The sequence below is a fragment of the Hemicordylus capensis genome, chromosome 7 (genome assembly GCF_027244095.1).
Source record: "Hemicordylus capensis ecotype Gifberg chromosome 7, rHemCap1.1.pri, whole genome shotgun sequence".
In the NCBI taxonomy this organism is placed as follows: domain Eukaryota; kingdom Metazoa; phylum Chordata; class Lepidosauria; order Squamata; family Cordylidae; genus Hemicordylus; species Hemicordylus capensis.
The window spans coordinates 34,105,644-34,128,555 of record NC_069663.1 but is presented as its reverse complement, the minus strand read 5'-3'; the positions used below and the strand labels follow the sequence as shown (position 1 = coordinate 34,128,555).

Genomic DNA, 22,912 nt, shown 5'->3' with positions numbered 1-22,912 from the left:
GCGCAAAGTCCTTTAACTTCCAATATCTCTTGCATAGAGTATGTCACGTGATAAGGCTGATTCAAAAAAAAAATTCCTGGGCAAAGGTGCCTCTCTAATCAACAAAGAAACTCAGATTTTTGTCATTCTCCATCCTCACGCACTTGCCTTGCCTCTACTGCATTGTGCTCAGCCTTGCCTCATTATTTATTTTATTTTATTTTATTTTATTTACTACATTTATATTCCACTCTTCCTCAAAGGAGCCCAAAGTGGTGTATATATGATTAGGTATATCCTCACAACAAGCTTGTGAGGTAGTCTACGCCAAGAGTTAAGTGACTGCTCCACCCAGAGTGTGTCATGGCTAAATGGAGATTTCCACACTGCTGTTCCCGATCCGAGTCCGACACGCTCACAACAATACCACGCTGGTTCTCGCTCCGCAGGCCACTGCCAACCTGATGCGGCAGGATCCGAGTCTGATGCAGGAGGCTCGCTCCGCAAACCCGGTTTTAGGGGCGGGCTACTTGAGCGGGTTACCCGCTCAAGAACCACTGGGCTTGCAACCCGATTTTCTGCAACCGTGGGAATAGCCTCTGTTTCTATTGCTGTTGCTTTGCCTTTTTTATGATTATATTATGCTTGTTTTTAAATCTTTTAATCAGATCTGTATTTTTATATTTTTGCTAATATTCTTGCCTCCCCATCTCTGGCAACTTTTAAAATGGCACGGAAGACATATTTGTTCACCCAGGCTTTTAATTAGCTGTATAGTTTTAATATTTTTAATGTTGGGTTTTAAATTCTTTTAATGTTAATGATTTTAATATTTATATTATTTTAATTGTAAACCACCCAGAGATGCAAGTTTTGGGTGGTATAGGAATATGTTAAATAATTAAAATAATAAATAAACAAATAATATTTTAATTGTGTGATTTTTGTAGTCTCGTGTTAACTTTTGTGTGACCCACCTTCAGATGGTTTTAATGAAAAGAGGTATAGAAATTTAACAATAAAGAAACAGAATGGATTGCTCTGCAAGGCACCATTGCTGTGGGGACGGACGGGTCTATTGTGTGCTGTATCGGTGAGTTCCAGAGGCTCCTTGTTGTGTGACAAGCCACAGAAGTATGGATTCGCAGAATGACAATATAGCAGCACCATCCGTGTGTGTGAGTGTGATCGCCCTGAAATGTGCCTGACACAATTTTTGCTTCTTTCCTCCCAGGGGCCTGAAGGTGTCATAGCGCCAAGCCAGTAGACTTGTGGAACATCTAGCAGGACGTGAGACTTGACTGTCCATCTGCTGCGCTTGGCTTGCTGGCCACAATGGCCTTAGGAGTGCAGCCCTGCTATGATCCAGAAAGAAGGAGTTTCCTGGCCTGGACCCCCTTTTACAAACACACAAACCCTCTGCCAAGGTTTCTGCTCCTCAGAAACTCTATTATCCAAATTTATTAGCAGCCTCTCCGTCATGCACCGTAACACCTGTGTGGAGACATCTCCCTTTACTTCTCTGAAGATCTGGGGGTCTAAATGTTTGGAACATTCCTCCTGCCCTTTGGAGGAAAGGCATGGCCCTGTTGTCACCCAGCCATGTGTGCTCAGGAACAGACTTCAGTCTGGATCCCAATCTGAAGGGTTGCCAATGTTTTTTACTGGCCTGGCTCCTGTGCCTTTAAAAATGTCTTGACATTCAAAAATTAAGTAGCTGAAGCTTTTACTTTCATGGAAATGCAGATATGGGAAAATCTTTGCCATTTTAATTTCTGTAACCAGGTATCTTCTACAGGAACAGGAGCAGGATTGGTTAGAGAGTTGGCAACCCTGCCTGCTTGTGCCCCATGCCCACCACTTGGCCCTGAGAATTCTGCACTGGGGGTGGGGTGGGAGATGGAGGGAGGATAGAAAGGGCCAGTTCTGCCAAGTGGCAGTTGCAGATTCGGTGGGGATGGGAATTGCCCCCACTTGATGTGGCCTGGCTCCTCTGCTCTGAGCAAAAGCTTGAGCAGATCGAGCAGGTGAAGCCATATCTAGCCAAAAGAGATGGGAAACCGCTTCACTAGCTTAAGCTCTGCATGTCAGGCGTCTGCTGAAGTCACAGGAGCAGGAACAGGTAAAGAGTTGGCAACCCTGCCTGCTGGTGCCTCATGCCCACCACTGGGCCTGGGAGTTCTGCCATCCCTGTGTACATTCAAACATGGTGGTTGCTGGGGGGGGGGGTCCCTGGCCGAGAGTGTTTACTGGTCGCAACGGATCCTGATGGGGCTGGAGGTTCCGCTGCTGCCTTCAATCTCTCTGGACTCGACCGTTGGCAGGAAGACTTTCTGGCCTCTCCTGCTGCTCACGGCAAATTTCCGTCCCCTTTTGGCTGTGAGGGAGCGCAGAACATGGCCTCAGGCAAGGAGTCCAGAGTGAGTGTCCACCGCCCTACCCCAAAAAGGTTAATGGGGGGTGAGACCCCCAGGGGTCGGATCTGGGTCAAGGTGGAGACATTTAGGAAGTGAGTCCCTCCTGGTCCCTTTGGGTTGACACTGGTGGGCAGGAAGGGAGTGGCCCAGCCCATCTTCTCTTGGTCTTTATGGAGCACACGCCCCTCATCGCTGGCTCATAGCCCCGTCAGCCCCCTCCCTCCATCAGGACCTCTTCCAGCGAGGAAGCGCAGAATGGAGCCACCTGCACAGAGCAGGAGAAGGAGCTCCTGGCCTCTCTGAGCTGCAGCCCAATATAGGAGTTTCTCATTGTTGGGGAAACACACCAGCAGAGATTCAAACCAACAGCCTCCTGCTCTCTAGGCAGGCTGCTTCCTTGCTGGGCCATTAGGTGGCTTAAAAAAACATTTGTCATTCTTGGGAGCTGGGCATGCCTGCATTAGATGCTCAAAAGGGGTCAGGCTCGGGAACATTTTAAGTCTCCAGCAACACCCCTGCAGAGAGGCATTCGTTCTCTCTCTCTCTCTCTCTCTCTTTCCCCCTCCTTGGATCAATGGTGATGATGACCTCCTTGTTTTGGAAGGCTTCTTCCTCGGTAGCTTAGAATGAGATAATATGAGTGTTATTGTTTGTAAGCCTCTTTGATATTGTTAACCTAAAATAAGGATATAAAAGAAATGAAACGTTGTGGAGGGGGATGGAGGGAAGGTAGAAAGGGCCCGTTCTGCCAAGTGGCACTTATGTGGAGGATGGGAATTGCCCCCACTTGATGTGGCCTGGCTCCTCTGCTCTGAGCAAAAGCTTGAGCAGATTGAGCAGGTGAAGCCATTCCTAGCCTAAAGAGAGGGGAAACTGCTTCACTAGCTTAAGCTCTGCGTGTCAGGCATCTGCTGAAGTCAGAGAAGCAGGCAGAGAGTTGGCAACCCTGCCAGTTGGTGCCTCGCACCCACCACTGGGCCTGGGAGTTCTGCCATCCCTGTGTACATTCAAACATGGCGGTTGCTGGAGGGGGGGGGGTCCCCGGCCGGGGGTGTTTACCGGTCGCGGCAGATCCTGATGGGGCTGGAGGTTCCGCTGCTGCCTTCAATCTCTCTGGACTCGACCATTGACAGGAGGACTTTCTGGCCTCTCCTGCTGCTCACGGCAAATTTCCGTCCCATTTTGGCTGTGAGGGAGCGCAGAACATGGCCTCGGGCAAGGAGTCCAGAGTGAGTGTCCACCGCCCTGCCCCAAAAAGTTTAATTGGGTGGGTGGGAGACCCCCAGGGGTTGGATCTGGGTCAAGGTGGGGACATTTAGGAAGCGAGACTGTCCTGGCCCCTTTGGGTTGACCCTGGTGGGCAGGAAGGGACTGGCCCATCTTCACAGGGTCTTCATGGAGCACCGGCCCCCCCATGAATGGGTCAGCGCACCATCAGCCCCTTCCCTTCTGTGGGCCTCTTCCAGCGAGGAAGCGCAGAATGGAGCCACCTGCACAGAGCAGGAGAAGGAGCTCCTGGCCTCTCTGAGCTGCAGCCCAATATAGGAGTTTCTCGTTGTCGGGGAAACACACCATCAGGATTCGCACCAACAGCCTCCTGCTCTCTAGGCAGGCTGCTTCCTTGCTGGGCCATTAAGTGGCTTTAAAAAAACATTTGTCATTCTTGGGAGCTGGGTGTGCCTGCATTAGATGCTCAAAAGGGGTCAGGCTCGGGAACATCTTAAGTCTCCAGCAACACCCCTGCAGAGAGGCGTTCGTTCTCTCTCTCTCCCTCTCCCCTTCCCTCCCTCTTTGGATCGATGGTGATGATAACCTCCTTGTTTTGGAAGGCTTCTTCCTCTATAGCTTGTGAAAACTTAACAACTTTGACTGAGATAATACGAGTTCTATTGTTTGTAAGCCTCTTTGATATTTTTAAACTAAAACTAGGATATAAAAGAAATGAAATGTTGAGGAAGGGAGATGGAGGGAGGATAGAAAGGGCCAGTTCTGCCAAGTGGCAGTTGCAGGTTCTGTGTAGGATGGGAATTGCCCCCTCTTGATGTAGCCTGGCTCCTCTGCTCTGAGCAAAAGCTTGACCAGTTTGAGCAGGTGAAGCCATTCCTAGCCTAAAGAGATGGGAAACCGCTTCACTAGCTTAAGCTCTGCATGTCAGGCGTCTGCTGAAGTCACAAGAGCAGGACCAGGTAGAGAGTTGGCAACCCTGCAGCTGTTGGTGCCTCGTGCCCACCACTGGGCCCTGGGAGTTCTGCTAACTGAGCAAGAGACACCTTTCAAAGTGGTGATACTCTCATATTTAGCAGGGGGAGAGCAACTGGCCCTATCCAGCCCCAGCACCCCTCCCGTGGTGTTGCTGGCATCTGCTTGATGTTTCTTTTTGGATTGAGAGCCCTTTGGGGACAGGGGACCATCTTATCCTGGTGTTCTTGATTTATTTCTCTGTGTAAACCGCTTTGAGTACTTTGGTTGGAGAGTGGAATATACATCTCTGCAGTAGCCAAAGGACTTGTTTAGATTCAGAAAGTGGCCGTTGCTGAGCTGCATCCCGGGGCTGGGTTTGTTGACCTGGTCGCCATGGCGCTGGGGTTCCGACGGATCCTGATGGGGCTGGAGGTTCCGCTGCTGCTCTTGGAGCCCCTGGACTCGACTGGTGGCAGGAGGGCGTTGCGGTCTCCCCTTCTGCTCACGCCAAATTTGGTCCATCTTGGGCTGGGAGGCAAGGAGTTCAAAGGGAGGGTTCACCACCCTGCCCCAAAGAGGTTCAATGCGGGGAGAGACCACCAAAGTTCTCAAAGCGGTTGGGGTCAAGGTGGGAAATCTAGGAAGTGAGTCCCTCCTGGTCCCTCTGGGCTGACCCTGGTGGGTCTGAACAAACTGGCCCAGCCCATCCTCACTCCTGCTCTCCTCTCTCCTTGGCAGGACATGGGAGAAGGATGCCCCTTACTCCGCGGCGTGGGCAGCCTTGGTGGGGCTACTCCTGTGGCTCCTCTCAGGTACATCCTCCTGCTCCTCCTGGGTTATCCGGGCCCAGTCTTGATTTATGGCACCTTGGATTTGAAGACCACTTGGGACCCTCTCAAGAAGCATGGCCCCTGCCAGGGTTTCATAAGCTGCCCCCCCCCCAAAGAGGTCCCTGTTCACAAGAAGCACCAGACAGAAAGGAAAGGCAGCAAGGGCAGGCAAAGGGATCTCCAAAGCCCATCAGTCTGAGCTAGCTGGGCTTTGGGGGAGGCTCCAGGGGTTCAGGCACAGGAGGCCAGGGAGGGTTCTCATGCACACTGAGCTCTCTAGGGTTTCAAAGGAGGATGGGTGGGGTGGGGGGATCAGTCCCCTAGTCTGCTCTCTGAGGACTGGGGGGCTGAGAGGCTCCATGGGCTGGTGTGCCTGGCCCAGCATTTCTCAGCCCCTGGATTCCAGGTGAGCCCTGCAGCCACCCAGAGCAGGAGGCTGGAGCCAGGGTGAGGCTGGCTGCTTCTTCAGGGCTGGATCTGCTGGTGCCTCCTTGAGTGGTTGCAGGGGAAAGGGAGCAGCTGGGATGGGGAGCAGTGGAAGCTAGGGGTGTGCAATTCGGGAATTCGGTGATTCGGTTCGGGACCCGAACCAAATCACCCCTGTTCTGTTTTGTGCCCGAATATGGGCCACCCGAATCACCCTTGATTCGGTTGGATTTGGATTTAACCTGAATCCCAATCTGAATTGATTCATGGGGTAAAAAAGGGGCCCAGGGGCAAAATTTTGGGGTGAGGTGGTAGTGCCCAATGGGTGGAGTCTACCGCCCCAATTTCAGGGGAATTGGGCAAAGGGCTAATTTTTGGGGAATTTTTGAAGTTTTAGTGACTTTGGGGCAGTTCGGGGGCATAGCATGGGATCTGGGCAAAAAGAGTGGGGTGGCGTGGTAGTGCCTAATGGGTGCAGGCTACCACCCCAATTTCAGGGGGATTGGGCAAAGGGCTGATTTTGGGGGAATTAATGAAGTTTTCATGTCTTTGGGGCAGATTGGGGCAGAAAGTGGGGACTGGGGCAGAATAGTGGTGTGGGGTGGTAGTTCCTAATGGGTGGAGGCTACCACCCCAATTTCAGGGGGATTGGACAGAGGGCTGATTTTTTGAGAATTTTTGAAGTTTTAGTGACTTTGGGGCAGTTTGGGGGCAGAAAGTGGATCTGCCCCAAAAGAGTGGGGTGGGGTGGTAGTGCCTAATGGGTGGAGGCTACCACTCCAATTTCAGGGGGATTGGGCAGAGGCCTGATTTTTTGGGAATATTTGAACTTTTGGTGTCTTTGGGGCAGATTGGGGGCAGAAAGTGGATCTGCCCCAAAGGAGTGGGGTGGGCTGGTAGATAGTGCCTAATGGGTGGAGGCTACCACCCATCCCCAATTTCAGAGTGATTGGGCAGAGGGGTGAATTTTGGTGAATTCTGAGGTTTATCTTCATAAGGTGAAGTGTGCTAAATTGATTACTTCCTCATATTCATAGTAAGTGTGAAAAAGTGAAAGTGGGGTCATGAGAGTTGTCTAATTGAAAAAAATCTCATTTGCTATGATAGAATGAGAATTCACACCTCAGAAAATGAAAATTTTCCACCCATTAGGCACTACCACCCCACCCCACTCTTTTGGGGCAGATCCACTTTCTGCCCCCAAACTGCCCCAAAGTCACTAAAACTTCAAAAATTCTCAAAAAATCAGCCCTCTGTCCAATCCCCCTGAAATTGGGGTGGTAGCCTCCACCCATTAGGAACTACCACCCCACACCACTATTCTGCCCCAGTCCCCACTTTCTGCCCCAATCTGCCCCAAAGACATGAAAACTTCAGAAATTCCCAAAAAATCAGCCCTTTGCCCAATCCCCCTGAAATTGGGGTGGTAGCCTGCACCCATTAGGCAATACCACCCCACCCCACTCTTTTTGCCCAGATCCCATGCTATGCCCCCGAACTTCCCCAAAGTCACTAAAACTTCAAAAAATCCCCCCAAATCAACCATGAACCGAATCACCCGAATTTTTCATGCCCGAAATTCGGGTGATTTGGCTGGGGCCTGAAAAATATCAGGGGACATTGGAGGTGATTCGGTTCGGCCCCGAATCACCCAAAATTGCTCATTTCGGGCACAGATCGTTCTGTGCCCGAAATTTTTTGCACATCCCTAGTGGAAGCCCCTCTGGGGGGCAGAGGAGGGGGTCGTGGCAGCCTCTCGGAACAGGTGGTGCTGAGTCAGACCATTGCTCTGCTCGGTTCATGGTGGTCTACTCTGACCGGCAGCCGCTCTCCAAGCCCCAACCAGGGGAGCTGAGATCTTTTTCCTAATGGAGATTCTGAGCTTCAGGACCCCCCCACCCCCACCCCAAGCTACAGCCCAGCCAGGGGAGAAGAGGGGACTTGGGCAGGTGCTGCTTGTCTCAGCAGAGGGCTCCCGGGGTGGGAGAAGCTGCACTTCCCAAGTCCTACCAGTCATAGCTAGGAAGCCCCACCAGTGTTTCCTCTAACAGGGAACCCCAGATGTTGTTGGCTACCAATCCCATAATCCCCAGCTGGTGATCAGAGGCATAACGAGGGAAAATAGCGCCTAGGGCAAGCACTGAAATTGCGCCCCTGTCCAAACAGGAATGATGGGACTTGTAGTCAACAATATCTGGAAATCCTTGTTAAAAGGACACTGTACCATCTAGACATGGTTGTTGATCAGAACCTGAAAACATGAGCCATCTCTGTAAAAGACTTAGAACAACAGTCAGGAGTTATGCGAGGATCCCAAGTGTCATTTTCTCTGTCTCATCTCATTCTTTTTTAAAAAACATGACTTTGTCCTAGACTCGAGGATCACCTGCCCAAATAACCACTAGCAAAATAGGGGAAGAAGGTGGTGGTGGTGGTGGTGTGTCTATAAACCAGTGAATGATTCCTGCCAGCCTTTGTCTTATGATGACTGTTGGCTCATGATGGGGTATATGTGCATCCACCACACCAGTGCGTACTTTGACACCAAGAGGGAGGAGGATACATGAGTTTGCCACCCTAGACAGAGGCATTTGCAACAGGAGCAGACAGCCAAGTTCTGCCAGGGCCAAAACCAGCCCCTGCCAGACTAAGAAATCATTGTAATTTGCCCCTTCCTGTCACAAGCAGTGTGCTGCTCTTTTATTATTGACTCTAACTCTCAAATATCCCAGTCATGGATCGGAAATTCAGGGTCAACTTACAAGAGACACATTTTCTACATGGGAGTTTCTTCTGTGCAGGTGTTGTGCAGAAACCCATGTGTCGTGACCGCCAGGGGCAGAGCAAGGTTGGAATGGGCCAAGATGAGATTTTAAAATGGGCCCCCAGACCCTCAAAGTCCAGGGCCTCCACACACCCCAGGCCCCCAAGGATTTAAGTCTGGTATTTCAAAATAAGTATGCTGCCTGGAAATACATTTCACATGCACACTTCACAGTATATAGTGATAGACATTGAGTACTATATATTTGTGCTACTTTTAATGCCTAGAACACACTAGCAACGCTAATTATTAAAATGGCCCCCTCGCTGCAGATTAACGATGCAGGGTGAGCCTATGTTTGTTTTCTCAGAGTTCTGAACAAATTCAGTCAAGTTTGATTCCAGGAGGTTTTCCATCCACAGGAGGCTTTTAAAGCCCTTTAACACACATCTCCTCCTCTGGAATGGAGGTGCTGCATTCACATGTTGGCCAGATTGACCCTGAAGTCCCTGCAAGTTATTGGGGAGCAGTTCACACACAAGAAAAATAAAATAAAATAAAAGCACAAGACATGCTTCACAGTTCTCACTCAGACCTTCTGGGTTGCAAAACAACTTGAACACAAGTGCATTTATAAATGAATGAATGAAAGAAAGAAAGAATGAATGAATATTTGTTCCAGAAGTTTTTGTAATTTTCTGACATGAAACAAGCCACTCATAGGCCTTTTTAGATAGTTTTTGTTTTTAAAGCCAGCACATTTTTCGGTCTGTTTTAAACTAAATACTCAGAGACTTCTCAGTCTCGCCCCACCCCCCATATCAAAGCCCCATGGCAAGCAGATCCCTATATAGGGGGGTAACCACCACAAAAAGGAATTCACAGCCTACCTGGCAAGGGCTGTGCCGGATGCTCCGGTCTGCTGCAGGGAGCTCTGCCAGCCTCCTCCTTCCGGGCTTGCTGGGGCCTACTCCAGTCCAGGCTTCAGGGAGGCCTACTCGGAGGAGGCCTCTCTGGAAGCCCCACTGCCCACCCGCCCATCAGCTGAGAGGCGCCAGGGAGAGAAGGAGAGCTCTGCAGTTTGCAGGCTGCTCCCATCCTAGGCCCGAGCTGGAGGCAAGTGGCTGAGGGGCCCCCCTGGGGCTGGGCAGGTGGGCAATGGGGCGGGGGTGGCAGGGACTGGCGTGACGCCCCCACCTCAGTGGCGCCCAGGGCACCTGCCCTGCCTGCCCCCCCAGTTCCGCCTATGCTGGTGATTCTGGGAGATGCAGTCAACATGGAATGCTCTCTTAGAGGGAATGCTGAGCCCCACCCTCTGGCCACCCCAGACTTCCTGCTAGTGAGACGGAAATGTCCCTTCTGGTCCTGGGGGTGGGGGTGGGGGGTCCTTGCCCTCACGCCCTGCCATGAGGCATCCGGCTGTCCACTCTTGGAAACTGGGTACTCGGGGTTCCTTCGACACACTCACTGACTTGTGTCTTTTGTCTTGTTTCTCCTCTCAGTGACTTCCAGCCACAGGAGACTAATGAAGAGCGCTCCGTGGCCGAAACCAGCAAATGGTCACTGGTAAGGGATGGAAACCCAGTCTGTACATGGCAGGGCTTGGAGGGGGTGGGAGAGACCCCATTTTGAGCTAGAATAGAGGGCGTGTGGTAGAGATCCAGTCTTAGCAGGTTGAAGGGATGCTTTGAGAACTGGTCTGGAAAAGCCATCTGCATCTATATTTGCAGTGGTGGTAGCAGTGAATTGGGTGGGTGGGATGAGTGACAATCCGGACTCGACTACAAGTGACTCATGCAAAGGTCGGAGACCCTCCCTATGGAGGAAGCAGCATGGGAACTTTGGGGATGGGAAGTGCTGAGAGCGAAGAGGGGTGTGTCTACCTGTCTTCCAACCTCGCTTCTTCATTCCGCTTTCCTGCCCCAAATCGCTTTCTCCCTCCAGGGTTCCAGACTTCTCTTTTGTTCTGGACTACCAAGCACAAAACACGTCCAGGAAGGGAGCAGTCTGGAGGGGAACTGGAGTGGGAAAGTCTTCCTTGGGGCAGATTGGGCACTCCTTCCCCTCTGCCACTTCTCGGCTCCACATGGCCCCCTTTCTGGCTTCGCTTAGCATGTAGTTGAGCATCAGAAGGGCCCTCAAAACAAGAGGCTGCATCAGGTGGCCAGTAGCTCTTCCCAGCAAAGAGACGAACTTAGCTAGGCTTCTCTGATTTAAAAGCACCACCCCTGGATGTGAAACCACAGTGTCCCATACAGCAAGAGGCCTGACTCTCATTCGGGACCCTGTGACTCCAAATGGTCTAATACCTATCATCTCACCCAACTCCCCAGGAATGAGAGGTGGGGGAGGCTGATCTCTGGAGTTCAGTAGATTTTTGGGTTTGGTTCCTCCCTGAGCCCAGTTACATTTTGAGAATCACATGCATTTATTTTTTGAACGGATGGAAACGGATACCATTCATATTTGTTTCCATTCGCTCTGACACAATGGCACCCATGAAATAAATGGCCATGAAAGTGTGTTCAGTCTGGGGGTCCCATTCGCTGACATTGGTTTTAGGAATGGCTTCTTGTGGTGAACCTGGGGTCCCACTCGAGGCCGGTAGATCTCTCTTCACTTCAGGAAGGATGCACTCTTTTTGTTGTGGGGAAAGAGAAACCAAAACCAAAAGGAGCAAAAATAGACTAAAATTATATATATATATATATATATATATATATATATATATATGAAAAATCAGCTGAATGAAAAGAAAAAATAAATTTTTAGAAAAAACCCATTCTAAATTTATATATATATATTTGCAAGACTCTAAATAGTAGCTTAGATGCATCATCAAGAAAAACAACATGAGAACAGGAATGCAACTGCAGGGGCCCAATTCTGTGAGGGAGCATGGTATGAAGGGGGGAGGGGTCCTGAACATGGCTGCCCAGGGTTATTTGCCTCTGAAGTGGCCACGCTCCTTTTCCAAATCCTTCTCCCCAGCTCTGTTTTGAGGTGCAAAGGAGCCACTTCCTGCTTTAAGCGCATCTGTTACGGACCCTTTGAAGGAGATGTGAAGTTTGGCCCCCAGACCCCCTGGAAAGATCAAGTGAGCGCCAGAGCACCCATTCCTCTCTCCTCTCCCCTTCACAGAAGTCCTTCTCAGACGGCTCCAGGATCCAGCATGTCAACACTGGGAACGAGATCCTGGATGAAGGAGTTGCCACCAGTTCCCGGAGGAGGTAGAGTTTCTTCTTGAAATGTTGTGTAGGGAAGGTTTTCTGTCCCCCTGCCAGCCTGGATCTGGGATGGATCCAGTGCGGCAGACTGGCAAGAGGTGCAGGGCAGACAAAAATGACATCTTCATACATTTTGTAGAAGAATTCAGTCCTACGAGATGTGGTGGTGATGTCCACTAGATTTAAGGTCACAGGGGACAGCTTCCTGGAGGCATCCGGCAGTCCCCTATTGGAAGCAGAGTGCTGGGCTAGATGCATCTTTGGTCTGATCCAGCAAGGCTCTTCCGAGGTACTCATGCCATTGTATTTCTTCCTGCAGTGTCTTCACGGTTGAAGATGATGGGTGGTTCCTGCAGACCATTGCCACTGAATTGTCTTGTGAGGTAAGGACATGATTCCTGTCACTTAATTAGCATTCAATTCTAGAGCTCCCATGCATTGATGTTTCTGTTAATGACTGCTTTTCTTTGGATAAAGAAAGAGATCTCAGAGACCTACCTGACATGCTGTCTTTGGACCAGAGCTCCAGAGTGCAGCCAACTGATTCCGATGTCCATTTTGAAGGATAGTGGCCATTTTGAAGGGTGGTGGCCATTTTGAAGGGTGGCGGCCATTTTGTTGACCACAACAAAACTCATATCACAGTGGAGGTTCATTGTTGGGCATACCATGAAACAAAATGGCCACAAGCATGTGGTGGCTGTGCCCTGGCACTCCCAATAACAGTTAATGTTAGAGCACATTGTTTCTTTTTTAATAAGATTTTTAAATCAAAAAATCTAAATAATCTAAAGAAATAAGCATGAATTCAAAGAAAATGAAGGGAGAAAACCTAAAACCCACGGCCCTAGGAAGATCAGAATGAGCACAATTTCACGCATTGCTCTCCTTTTTCTCTCATTTGCAGGGTGCCGACATCCAAGAGGCCAAGATCCCAGAAGTCAACACAAGGGATCAGGAGCTGGACGTGGAGAGTTTCATCAGTTCCCCGAGGTACTCTTTTCTCAGCTAGAGGGGCAGATCCAGAGCTCATGGAAGCAGAAGACTTTCCTTAAGAGCTCATTCTGGGGCCAGGGGAGGTGGCTAGTTTAGCAAGAAGCAGAAGCTCTGAGCATCTTGGAGAGTTGTTTTTCTCCTCCTCTTTCCACAAGGGGGCAGGTGTCTCCATGCCCAGCCTGTGGGCTTCCTGCAGGCATCTGGCTGTCCACTCCTGGAAACAGGGTGCTGGGCTGCATGTCTCATTCTTCTCATCAAGCAGAGCTCTTTCTAAGCACTGGTGTTCTGATCTCACATGTCTTCTTTCTTTCTTTTCTTAGCGTCCAGAGGCCAAGCACCGTTCAGAGGAGGCTGCACAACACTGCTGCTGACCAGGAGCCATCCCTTGGAGAGGTCAGGAAGGAACATCTAGTCCCTCCCTTGGAAAGACAGTGGGTGGGCATGTGGGTCCCCTGTGTTGCCCAGGAGTAGAGAGAATGTGGAATGGCTCTAGTTTGAGAAGCTGCAGGGTGGGTGGCCATCTTCTGACAATAGTTTGCTTAAACCTCTGAAATGGTCATGATGTGGTGCAGAATCGGCCTCCCCTGTAGCTCTTCAGGGACATAAAATGTCCATTTCTGGCCCACTTCCTGCATTCAGCTCACCCGGTGATGACCACTGGATGGTATCAGGCTGGCCTTTTCCCTGTTGAAGCCTGGGAAGCTCAACGCGAGAGCCAGAGCAGCCATTTCTCCCCCTTCTCTCCTTCACAGAGTTCTTCCTTCCCGGGGGCCGAGACTCCACATGCCAGCATGGAGGACGAGGGGTCGGAAGGGGACTGTGACACCAGTTCCCCCAGGTACCTTTCTCAGCTGAAGGGCCGCTCCAGGGATCATAGAGACGGATCACCTTCCCTGGGAGCCTTGGTTGATTAGACATGTTCATGGAGGAGAAGCCAGTTGAAGACTGCCAAGGAACCTCCGAATCTCCAGATTTCTCTCTCTCTCTCTCTGAACAAACACACTTTAATGCCACATGTAACCAGGTCTTAAGTGGTTCACAACCAACTAAATAGGCATCTGGCTGTCCACTGTTGGGTGCTGGGCTACACGGGTCTTTCACTTGATCCACAGGGCTCCTGGCATGCATTGATGTTCTAATGCCATGTCTCTCCTTTCTCCTCTCAGAGTCCTGAAGCCAAAGAAGTGGCTCCTCAAGAAGATGATGATGAACACCTACACGGTGGAGGACTCGTCCTCCGCAGAGGTCAGAAATGATCATCCATTTTTTCATGTGGACGGGCTCTAGCTTGTCTGTGTGTGTGTCTCCTGTTCCCCAGCAGGAGAGAGAACGTGGAATGGTTCTAGTTCTAGATGCCGCAGTATGGGAGAAATTGTGATTGGTGGGATGGGAGGAAATGCAGTTGAGGCATTGGAAAGGGGGCGAAAATGTGGTCAAAGGCTCTTCTGGGCAGAGATGCCAAATGCCTTTTCTACCAAGAGGCAGGTCTTATTTTAGAGCAGGATGTCTTCCCAACTGTCCCTTGAGCTTGGTTCCTCTCAGAAGCCTCGCAAGGTCAACACAAGCCCTGGAACGCTCCCGTTTCTCTTCTCTCTCCTCCCCAGTGCTCCTCGACGGACGAGGACGACACGATGCATAATATCAGCAGCATCGAGGACGAGGTGTGGGACTCTCCACCGACCCCCAGTTCGGCCAGGTAGGTACCCTCCTCTCAGCTGAGGAGCCAGTAGGGAGCTGGGGGGCTTTTAGCGTAGCCAGCAGAAGGCTGCAGGGGACAGGGGCAGCTCCCCCATGTCTGAGCCCCACAGAGGGATGTTTCCTCCACCTTGCTCCCTGATGACTCTGGAGGGGGAGATCACCCAAGGAAGCCGATTGGCAGCAGGTGCAAGACAGACACCAGCAAGTCTATTGCTGGCTGTTAGCAGAGGGAGCTCCGAGACCCCCATGCTGTTGGCATGAGCGGGTGTTGGGGAGAAGGAGCAGGGCAGGGCTCCTGTCTCCATGCCCCCTTTGAACACTTCCCAGGGCTTCTCAGTGGGGCACGAAAGGCTGGACTTGGGAGATCTCTGGCCTGATGAAGTTCCCCTGCCAGCCACCTCCCAAGGGAGGCGAGATCCTTGCTTAGCATCTCTTTGGGTGCCCGTGTTCTTCTTCAGCTGGCTGCCATCTCCAACAGGACAGTTCTTGGAGCAGCTTTTCTCTCTCTTCTCCTCTCTCAGGAACATCGACGGTGAGGAAGCAGGAAGAGGACAGCTGGCCCCAGATTGGTTCTCCTCAGTCCATCTGGGAGAGGTAAGGGGCACAAACCAAGGATGACCCCCTCCACCCCTCCTTTCCTGCACTACACAGGATGGCGGCTTGGATGGCAGTCACTGTTCACACGGGAGGTGGGGACTTGCCCTTTCCCCTTGTGGATGTCTTTCCCTTGCAGTTGACCTCATGCACCCTGAGCCAGAGGCAGCACCCTCCAGGCCCAGATGTGGGTGCAGACACCCATGGCACTGGTCTGGCCCTGGGGATTCTCCTGACCCATAACCGTCCCTCGGACTGTGTGCTGAGGCCTGACCCTCCTCTTCTCCTCAGGGGAGAGCAACAAAGAAGATCGGGGACGTCATCCGGTGTGTGGAGTATGCCAGTGAGGTGGAGGAGAGGTTCCCCGAACTCCTGGTGGGCCTGGTCAACAAGATCCTCACAGGCCTGCAGAACACCACCGAGGGAGTCGGGAACCGAGACAGCCAAGACCTGCCTCCTGAGTAAGTCATGGCGGTGGGGAAAGCGGGGCCAGCAAGTCCTCCTTGCAGCACTCTGGGAGGACAGGCTAGGGTCATTTCTCCCATGTCCCACTCTGATGGGTGAGGAGCATTTCTGGCCTGTTGGGGTGACTCTGGCACGGTGGTCCCTTCCCTCAGCTACACAGAGGAGACCCCAGAATTTGGCTCTGCAGAGAGCCTTAAAATGCGTCTGCAGTGTTAAAAAACCAGCTGTGGGGAAAGTCACTTCACCCCGTGGTCTCCCTCCCATGGTCCAACACGGTCCCTCCACCCTTGACACTAAACCACCCCGCAAGGAGACACACACTTTGGTGACAGCAACCTTCTCTTCTCTGCAGGGAGACCGCGCAGATCGTCCGGACCCTGCTGGAGAGGGTGGCACAGGTGACCCCAGAGAAGACCTGCTGGGAATCCCTGTGCTCTCCGCAGAGCTGCCTCCAGGGTGTGGCCCTCTTGGTGAGGTAAGTAGGAGTGAATAGGAGATTCCTCAGGAGGCCTGGGGGCTGGGGTGGTTTGGGTCAGGTCTGCTCTTTCCGGGCCTTCCGCCCAGGACTCAGCAGGGTCCTTTGGTGTGTTGCAGGGCTCTCCTCCAGACACCATCCTCCACAGTGGCCAGGCTGAAGGCATACCTGGCTTCCCTCTTCAGCCTGGACAAAGATCCAGAACAGCATTCCCTCGCAGAGGTGGCCTTCTTTGTGGAGGTGAGAAGCGTGTTCCTCAGGGTGGGCTTCCCTGAGAGGAGGGTCTGGCCCCAGGGGCTGATGGATGTTTTCCTCCTTTCCCTCTTTTAGCTGCTCCTGAAAGACAAAGACTTCGCCGCCTTGGAGAAGACTTGGACGCTCCTGGTAGCGTGGCTAGTCCACCCCAGCCAGAACATCCGCTACCTGAGTGAAAGGGGACTTCTCCAAATTTATGGAAAGCTGAAGGCGGTGAGTGACCCAGACCCACGACCCCGGGAGCATCTCTGGGCATGGAAACTCCTCTCTTTGGGGAGCCCTGCCTGAGGCTGGTGCTCCTAGGCATCCCCAGGTGTGATGGGGAGATTTCTCCAGTTGGGTGGGTTTATCCTGTGGAACCCTTGCCACAGGACGAAGGAGAAATCCTTAAGGGAAGGCACAGAAATGCATCTCTCAGTGGGAGCCCTGATTCCCCACATGCTCCAATGCCGCCTTCTCCTCCCTCTTTGTGCCTCTGGGATGGCTTGAGTGATCTCCTCCCCAAGGCAGTGCATGGAGGCCAAACGGCATCAGCCCCCCGAGAGGCCTGTGGTCTGTTTAGCAGGGGGTGGACTAGCATGTGTATGAAAGGACTCCAAGGATCCACCTTTTTTCACCCTAGGCAAAGAAACCCCAGGATTTTAGTGCCGGGATCCTGGGAGGGCTCAGGACCTCCAGTCTGGAAGCCACTTTGGGGGTCCTGGCCTTCATGGAGCGGCTGAGGCACTGTCCATCAGAACACCAGGCCACGGTGAATGCTGTCCTGGCTGCCCTGTGCCGCCCTCTCTTCCACCATGTGAGTACTTGCACGCCAGCCCTCTGCCCCGGCTCTATGAGGGCCGGCCAACCTGCAGGTTCCGACTGGGTTGGAGAAGGGAAACCGGACACCCCCTTGAGACCCATGCAAGCTCTTCATCAATTATGGAGGTGAGGAATTCCTCCCTAATAACAAGCCCTGTTCTTCTTTGTAGGAGGAGGCTAAGATCCGAAGGGCAGCCATGAAGACCCATCTGGATCTCCTGCAGCACCGCCACCACCATCATGAGGGTACAGAAGAAAACATCACGACCCTCATCGCAGTGCTGATGCATGTGGAGGATGAGGACCTGGAGGTAGCACAGGTGAGAGCCCACTTCTTCCTGCCACCCCTACGAAGGTGTTTAGGCTTCCCCAAGTCCAGCCGCCCAGTGGCAGGCCCCAGAGTTAGCCTCACGGGGTGGTGAATCAGCGAGCTGTCCCGCTGTGGCTTGGCCCATCCAGGCCTCTCTGAAACCTTTCAGGGAATGGACCTCTCCACCCCCTTCCACTTTCTCTTCCAAGAGTTCATCCAGGGCCCTTCTTTCCTGGGATGGGGAAAAGCTTCCCCTCTTGAACCTGGCTGCCTTCGGCTGTGCTTCAGCCAACTAGAGGCCACCAAAGTCCAAAATCTCCCCTACTCCTTGAAGCCCCCTAAGAGGTTTCTTGGAATCCCTTGGGAGGCTTTTTCACTCCCATTCCGGTCTTTCTTTTGGCAGGCTGCGAAGGACAATCTGAGCCTCCTGGCGGAAGCCCTCCTATGGCACCTGGAGGGCAGGCTGCTGGCGCGGGACTCTTACAGCCTGCAGGAGCTGCTCCACAAGATCGCCAAGCGTCTGGTAAGGGCAGCCCCTCCCTGTCCGTCCCTCGGCTCAAATGGCTCAAGGACCTTTGGGCGATGCTTTGCTCACTCGGGATTTGTCTTTGCTCTTGAACCCAGATTCGGCAGCTCGGCACAGAGGACGCCGTGGAGATGGAGGCCATCAATATACTGGGCTTCTTCCGCAGCGAGCAGCCTTCAGTGAGGAGAACGGCTGCCCTGCTGATCGGTAAGCGAAACAAGACTTCTGGGTCTCCCTTAGTGGGTCGTCTTGGTGGGCAAAGCTTCACACTCTTTGAGGGCACTGCCAGAAGGGTGTGGAGGGGCAGGAGCTGTTCCCTCCCCAGGAGGACTGGCCCAGTGAGTGTTAGCTAGTAGTCTTGACTTAATTTCCTCCCAAGGTGACATAAGAGTCCCTGGAGGAATGGCTCAATCTGTCAGTCCCAGAAGGATCAGAGAGGGGAGGACTTCCTCTCCTGAATGGTTGGAAGTGAGCTGTCCATGCTCAGGGTCCTGAACTGTGGTCCCATTTCCTTCCACCCTTGTTTTTAGGTCACCTGGTCCACAAAAAGGGCAGCATACTCACTGAAGGGAACATAGAGACCTTCCATGCTGGTAAGTGCGGGTTTCTGGGTGGGAAGGGGCAGTTTCTGTGAGGAGAGAGGCCTAGGTTTAGGGACCACAGAGCTGGAATGGGCCACCTGTCCCCTCAAATGGAAGGTCCCGCTTGCATCCTCAGGGATGCTCAGCAGTAGGGTTTCCCAGAGTGCAGGGGAGAAAGAGTCAGGACTTGCTCCCTCTTGGTGTGGAAATGGTGGGGCTTGGCGAAGGGTGGGGTGATCTCTTCATGCCATTTCTGAACCTTCTCCTTCATCCCTACAGCGCTGGAGAGCTTGCTTGGCGACCATGACCCCGAGGTCGGGACAGTTGCCTGCAAGACGGAGAAGATCTTGAAGAAGGCCTTTTCCCTCCACTCCCGGCACGGGCTGCGGGCTGCCGTTCGGCGCTTGTGGGCTGGCTGTAAGAAGAAGAGACACCCGCCAGAGTACGGTGATCTCTCCACCTGACCGACTGGTGAGTAGACCAAGGCAGGGCTTCACTTGAAGGGGCCCCGATGGTTAGGGAGGAGGCTGGGGCTGCAGGAAGGGCGGGCAGGAATCTTGGCAGCCATCCCTCATGTTGGAATGCCATCTTCGGACCTTGTGGCCAGTTGTACAAGTAGCCAAAGGGAAAGAGGAAAGACCATTTCCCTCTAGGAAATGAGGACACGGATATTCTGCCAGGAGTCCCTGATGCTTGGTGGTGTCATGGGGGAGAGTGTGAGAAGACCACCCATCTCTGAACCAATGTCCTTCTCTCTTTCCAGGAACAACAGCCCCGTGCTCTCCCCTTGAAGATCAGCAGCTGAAGGGAAACACCATGAAGCACAGTGGATCCGGACCACCCAGAAGACCTCCTCCAACCCCGTGGACACAAGATCTGTCCACAAGAAGACAGCAGGGAAGTGCAGTTCTGTCTGAGGAGTGAGGGGGAAGCAGGCTCCACTCCCCTGGCCCAAGGAAGCCCCGCCTCTGGGGTGCAGAAGCCCCTCCCCTTGCCTCTGCTGGTAGGCTGTGGGAGGAGGCTACAGCACCACCCTGCCCCCAAGTGGCCCTTTGGAACCATTCTTGGGCTTCCCTTGGGTCCGGGGAGGCTGTGTGGCCCCAGCAGGAGGGCAAGGTCACCGCCTCCCTCCATTCCCACCAGCTGGCCAGGGAGCGCCCCCTCCTCCTTCCGCCTTTCTCCCCTTCCCCAGCGGCCTGGCTTCCCCTGCCAGGGGAAGCACCATCCAGGCATCCGCCCCCTCCCCTGCCGAGGGTGTGCTCCTCCCCCCCTCCACTCCCGCAGCCACGCCTCACTCCCCCCTCCGCTCCCTCCTCCTTCCTCCCCAAACCAGTGCAGGTTGCCCCCCCTCAACCCCCACCCCCCTGCCCAATCCCCACTTGCTGGGCTGCCGGAGTGGAAAGGGAGGAGGAGCAGGGCAACCCCACTGACGCTGCTTTGTGCTTCTTGCAGGCTTGTGCTGCTGCTGGGCGGCTGGAGGAGTCGATCCGCCCCAGAAGAGGAGACCAAGTGAACGTGCCTGCAAGGAGTGGGGGGGGGGGTTGGGGGCTGGCTGGGACTCCCCCCAATTTTTTTTGCCCTGCCATTCCCTTGTTCTGTGTGACCCTGGGCTTCCTTCCCTCCCTCCCTCCCAGGGGCAGAATGGGCTTTGCTGGTCGTCCTGTTGGGGGCCGAGTAGGAATTTTTGGCTTTCCAACAGATTGGCCGAGATGGAAAGTTTTTTTGCCTACTCCATTCTGTCCTGTTTTGTTTCCTTTAGTTAGAAAGTTAAGTGACGACTTGTAACCTAATTAAGTATATTAATAAAGTTGCCACTTTTGTTAGCATCCAGTCATTTCTTCCTCTTTTCTTCTTGTCTCCCTTGGCGTGTTTGTGCCAGATCTGGCCAGTGATGGTGCTCGATCGACATCCTTGTTGCTTCTTCTGTGATGCTGCTCTCAGCCTTTTGTCTCACTGGAGAGGGCACTAGAGAGAGAGTTCCTCAGCTCCCCTCCAATATCCCTCCCCTAGATCAGAGCTCCCCTGCCCCATAGGCCCAAGGCCATCAGTATCAGAGCCAGAGAGAGTGCCCCAGTTCCCCACCCCAGCAGAATCCCACCCAAATTCGAGCTGCAGCCTCCTCATTAGCCAGTAGCAAAGTTGAATGAACCCTCCTTTCCCTCCAGCCTAATTTCTCCCCTGAATAATTGAGGGCCCTGTTCATGTGCATGCACAGTCATGAACCAGAGGAGGAGTGGCAGATTGTCATCTACAGTGGCGTTCAAAACACAACTTCCATGCTTACCATACACACACACACACACACACACACGCACTTCCAGCCCCCTCAACAATATGGCCCAAGCTGAAGGCCACGTTCCTGTCCTGACAGATGTGCTTCCCAGCCCCTCTACACAAGCGAGCTGGGATCTTCCACCCATTCAAGGTGCCCTTTCAGTTGCCAGGAAACTCACCCACCTCCCACACTCTTGCTCACTCGCTCGTGCCTTCCTGGGTTCTTGCCCAAAGCCCACAGACTCCAAATTTCATCTCTTGGCTGAGGGAGACACTGCTATAGCAGTACATGTCAATGCAAATGCCTCTCGCCTTGAACCGCCCACTCAGACAATTTGCTTGGCTTGCTCAAGAGAAACCCAGCTTTGTTTTGTTTTAAACATTTTTATTCCGCTCTTCCTCCAAGGAGCCCAGAGTGGTGAGCATAGTTAAGTTTCTCCTCACAACAACCCTGTGAAGTTGGTTAGGCTGAGAGAGAAGTGACTGGCCCAGAGTCACCCAGCAAGTATCATGGCTGAATGGGGATTTGAACTCAGGTCTCCCCGGTCCTAGTCCAGCCGCCAAGGAGGTTTACTCAACACCGGATCCTGGGAGCAAGCTTCACCTTCCAATCGAGTGCCCAGAAAGGATAGCGTTGCCAAATCCCTCAGGTTTCTAGGATCATTCCATTAGATTTGCTTTAGGATGCACAATTAGGCTTGTCTCAAGCAGTGGTGGAATGAGCTCCTATATTTTGCTGGAATTCCCATCATGTTTTACTGGATTGCTAAGTGCCACAATGAATAAAATGCTTCCCCTACCACTGAAAAACCATAAAGCTTTGTTGGCATTCCACACCCTCCGTGCTGGGTCACAGGGAAGCCAAGATCAAGCAGGTACAAGATCAGGTGCTGCTGATGCTGACACTGTGAAGCTTGAGTCCTTGGCAAGCAGACGGGGGCTGCCCAAAAACCACCCTGGCCAGGGTCAAAGCCAAGGACTGGATTCAAAATGAGTGAGAAACAAAGGCTGGGGTTGTGGGCACAAAGCCTGTGGGCTCGATAAACGAGGCCTAAGCCAGAGTTTTACCCAGGCAGAGCTTAGACAGATTCATGGTGGATGGGTCTATCAATGGCTACTAGTCTGGTGGCTGTGGGACACCTGCAGCCTCAGAGGCACGATGCCTCTCAATACCAGTTGCAGGGGAGCCACAGCAGGAGAGAGGGCATGCACACACCTCTTGTCTGTGGGCTCCCCAGAGGCATCTGGTGGGCCACTGTGTGAAACAGGATGCTGGACTAGATGGGTCTTAGGCCTGATCCAGCAGGGCTGTTCTTACGTTCTTATGCTCTTATGTAACCTGAAAGGATTCATAGCCATGTCAGGTGAAAGAGAACCGCAGCGCTTTTTTGGTGATGGTGGTGGTGGTGGTGTGTGTGGAGTCACACTGAAGCCCAGAGAAGATCATCCTAACGAGTGTTGAGCTGGACAGATCAGGATGTAGTGTCATTCCTGGGGATTCTGGGGAGGGGGGAATGGTTGGCACAGCCAGCTACCAGGAAGAGCTCCAGAGAAGCTTCCAGAGCTCCTGCTGCCTGCATGTCAAATAGTTCAAAGGGAAAAGACTCTCACCCTTGACACCAACCAGCTTAATTTGAATTGTGTACCCGTCTCCATAATGACCCTCTTTCTGCTCCTGAAGCCTTCCAGCAGCTCCCAATTTCAGCTGAAAATTCACAACCAACATTTGGCCCAGCTCTACTCCACTTTTTTGCTCTGTAGGAGCAAGAGTGTCCGTGGTTCTAGTGCAGGGCTTCACAGCTTTGGCCCTCCAGGAAAGGTTGGACTACAACTCCCATCATCCCTGACTATTGGCCACTGTGGCTAGGGATGATGGGAGTCATAGTCCAACAACAGTCTAGGGAGGAAAGCTAGTCTTGTGGTAGCAAACATGAATTGTCTCCTCTGCTAAGCAGGGTCTGCCCTGGTCTGTATCTGAATGGGAGACTACAAGTGAGCACTTTAAGAGATTCTCCTTAGGGGACGGGGCCACTCTGGAAAGAGCACCTGCATGCAGAAATGCAAGGTGATAATAAGGGAGGCGAAAAGAGAGTTTGAGGAAATTTTGCTAAAA

At 52.6% G+C, this 22,912-nt stretch overlaps 2 protein-coding genes across 8 annotated transcripts in view; one reads left to right on the top strand and one right to left on the bottom strand.

The window, feature by feature from the left end:
- The window catches only part of COL16A1 (collagen type XVI alpha 1 chain), a 184,930-nt gene extending 175,267 nt beyond the window's left edge, over positions 1-9,663 (bottom strand). For both annotated transcript variants that reach the window (XM_053267053.1, XM_053267054.1), the window contains exon 1: positions 9,488-9,663. The gene's annotated coding sequence lies outside the window, so the exon portion shown is untranslated. The remainder of the gene's footprint in view (positions 1-9,487) is intronic.
- On the top strand, positions 1,244-20,353 carry LOC128332596 (uncharacterized). 6 transcript variants are annotated; one of them, XM_053267063.1, is made up of 22 exons: positions 1,244-1,406; positions 5,316-5,389; positions 10,100-10,163; positions 11,739-11,827; positions 12,144-12,207; positions 12,732-12,817; positions 13,141-13,213; positions 13,573-13,658; positions 13,987-14,065; positions 14,425-14,516; positions 15,040-15,112; positions 15,404-15,573; positions 15,930-16,052; positions 16,172-16,292; positions 16,383-16,520; positions 16,930-17,103; positions 17,279-17,428; positions 17,822-17,941; positions 18,043-18,151; positions 18,475-18,537; positions 18,805-18,996; positions 19,289-20,353. In XM_053267063.1, the coding sequence occupies exons 2-21, from the start codon at positions 5,319-5,321 to the stop codon at positions 18,987-18,989; spliced, it is 2,130 nt and encodes a 709-aa protein (XP_053123038.1). In that variant the 5' UTR covers positions 1,244-1,406; positions 5,316-5,318; the 3' UTR covers positions 18,990-18,996; positions 19,289-20,353. The 6 variants fall into 6 exon arrangements, with proteins under 6 accessions (XP_053123038.1, XP_053123036.1, XP_053123034.1 ...); XM_053267061.1 differs by lacking the exon at positions 1,244-1,406 and adding an exon at positions 2,207-2,399; XM_053267059.1 differs by lacking the exon at positions 1,244-1,406 and adding an exon at positions 3,325-3,625.
- Positions 20,354-22,912: the final 2,559 nt, after the last annotated feature.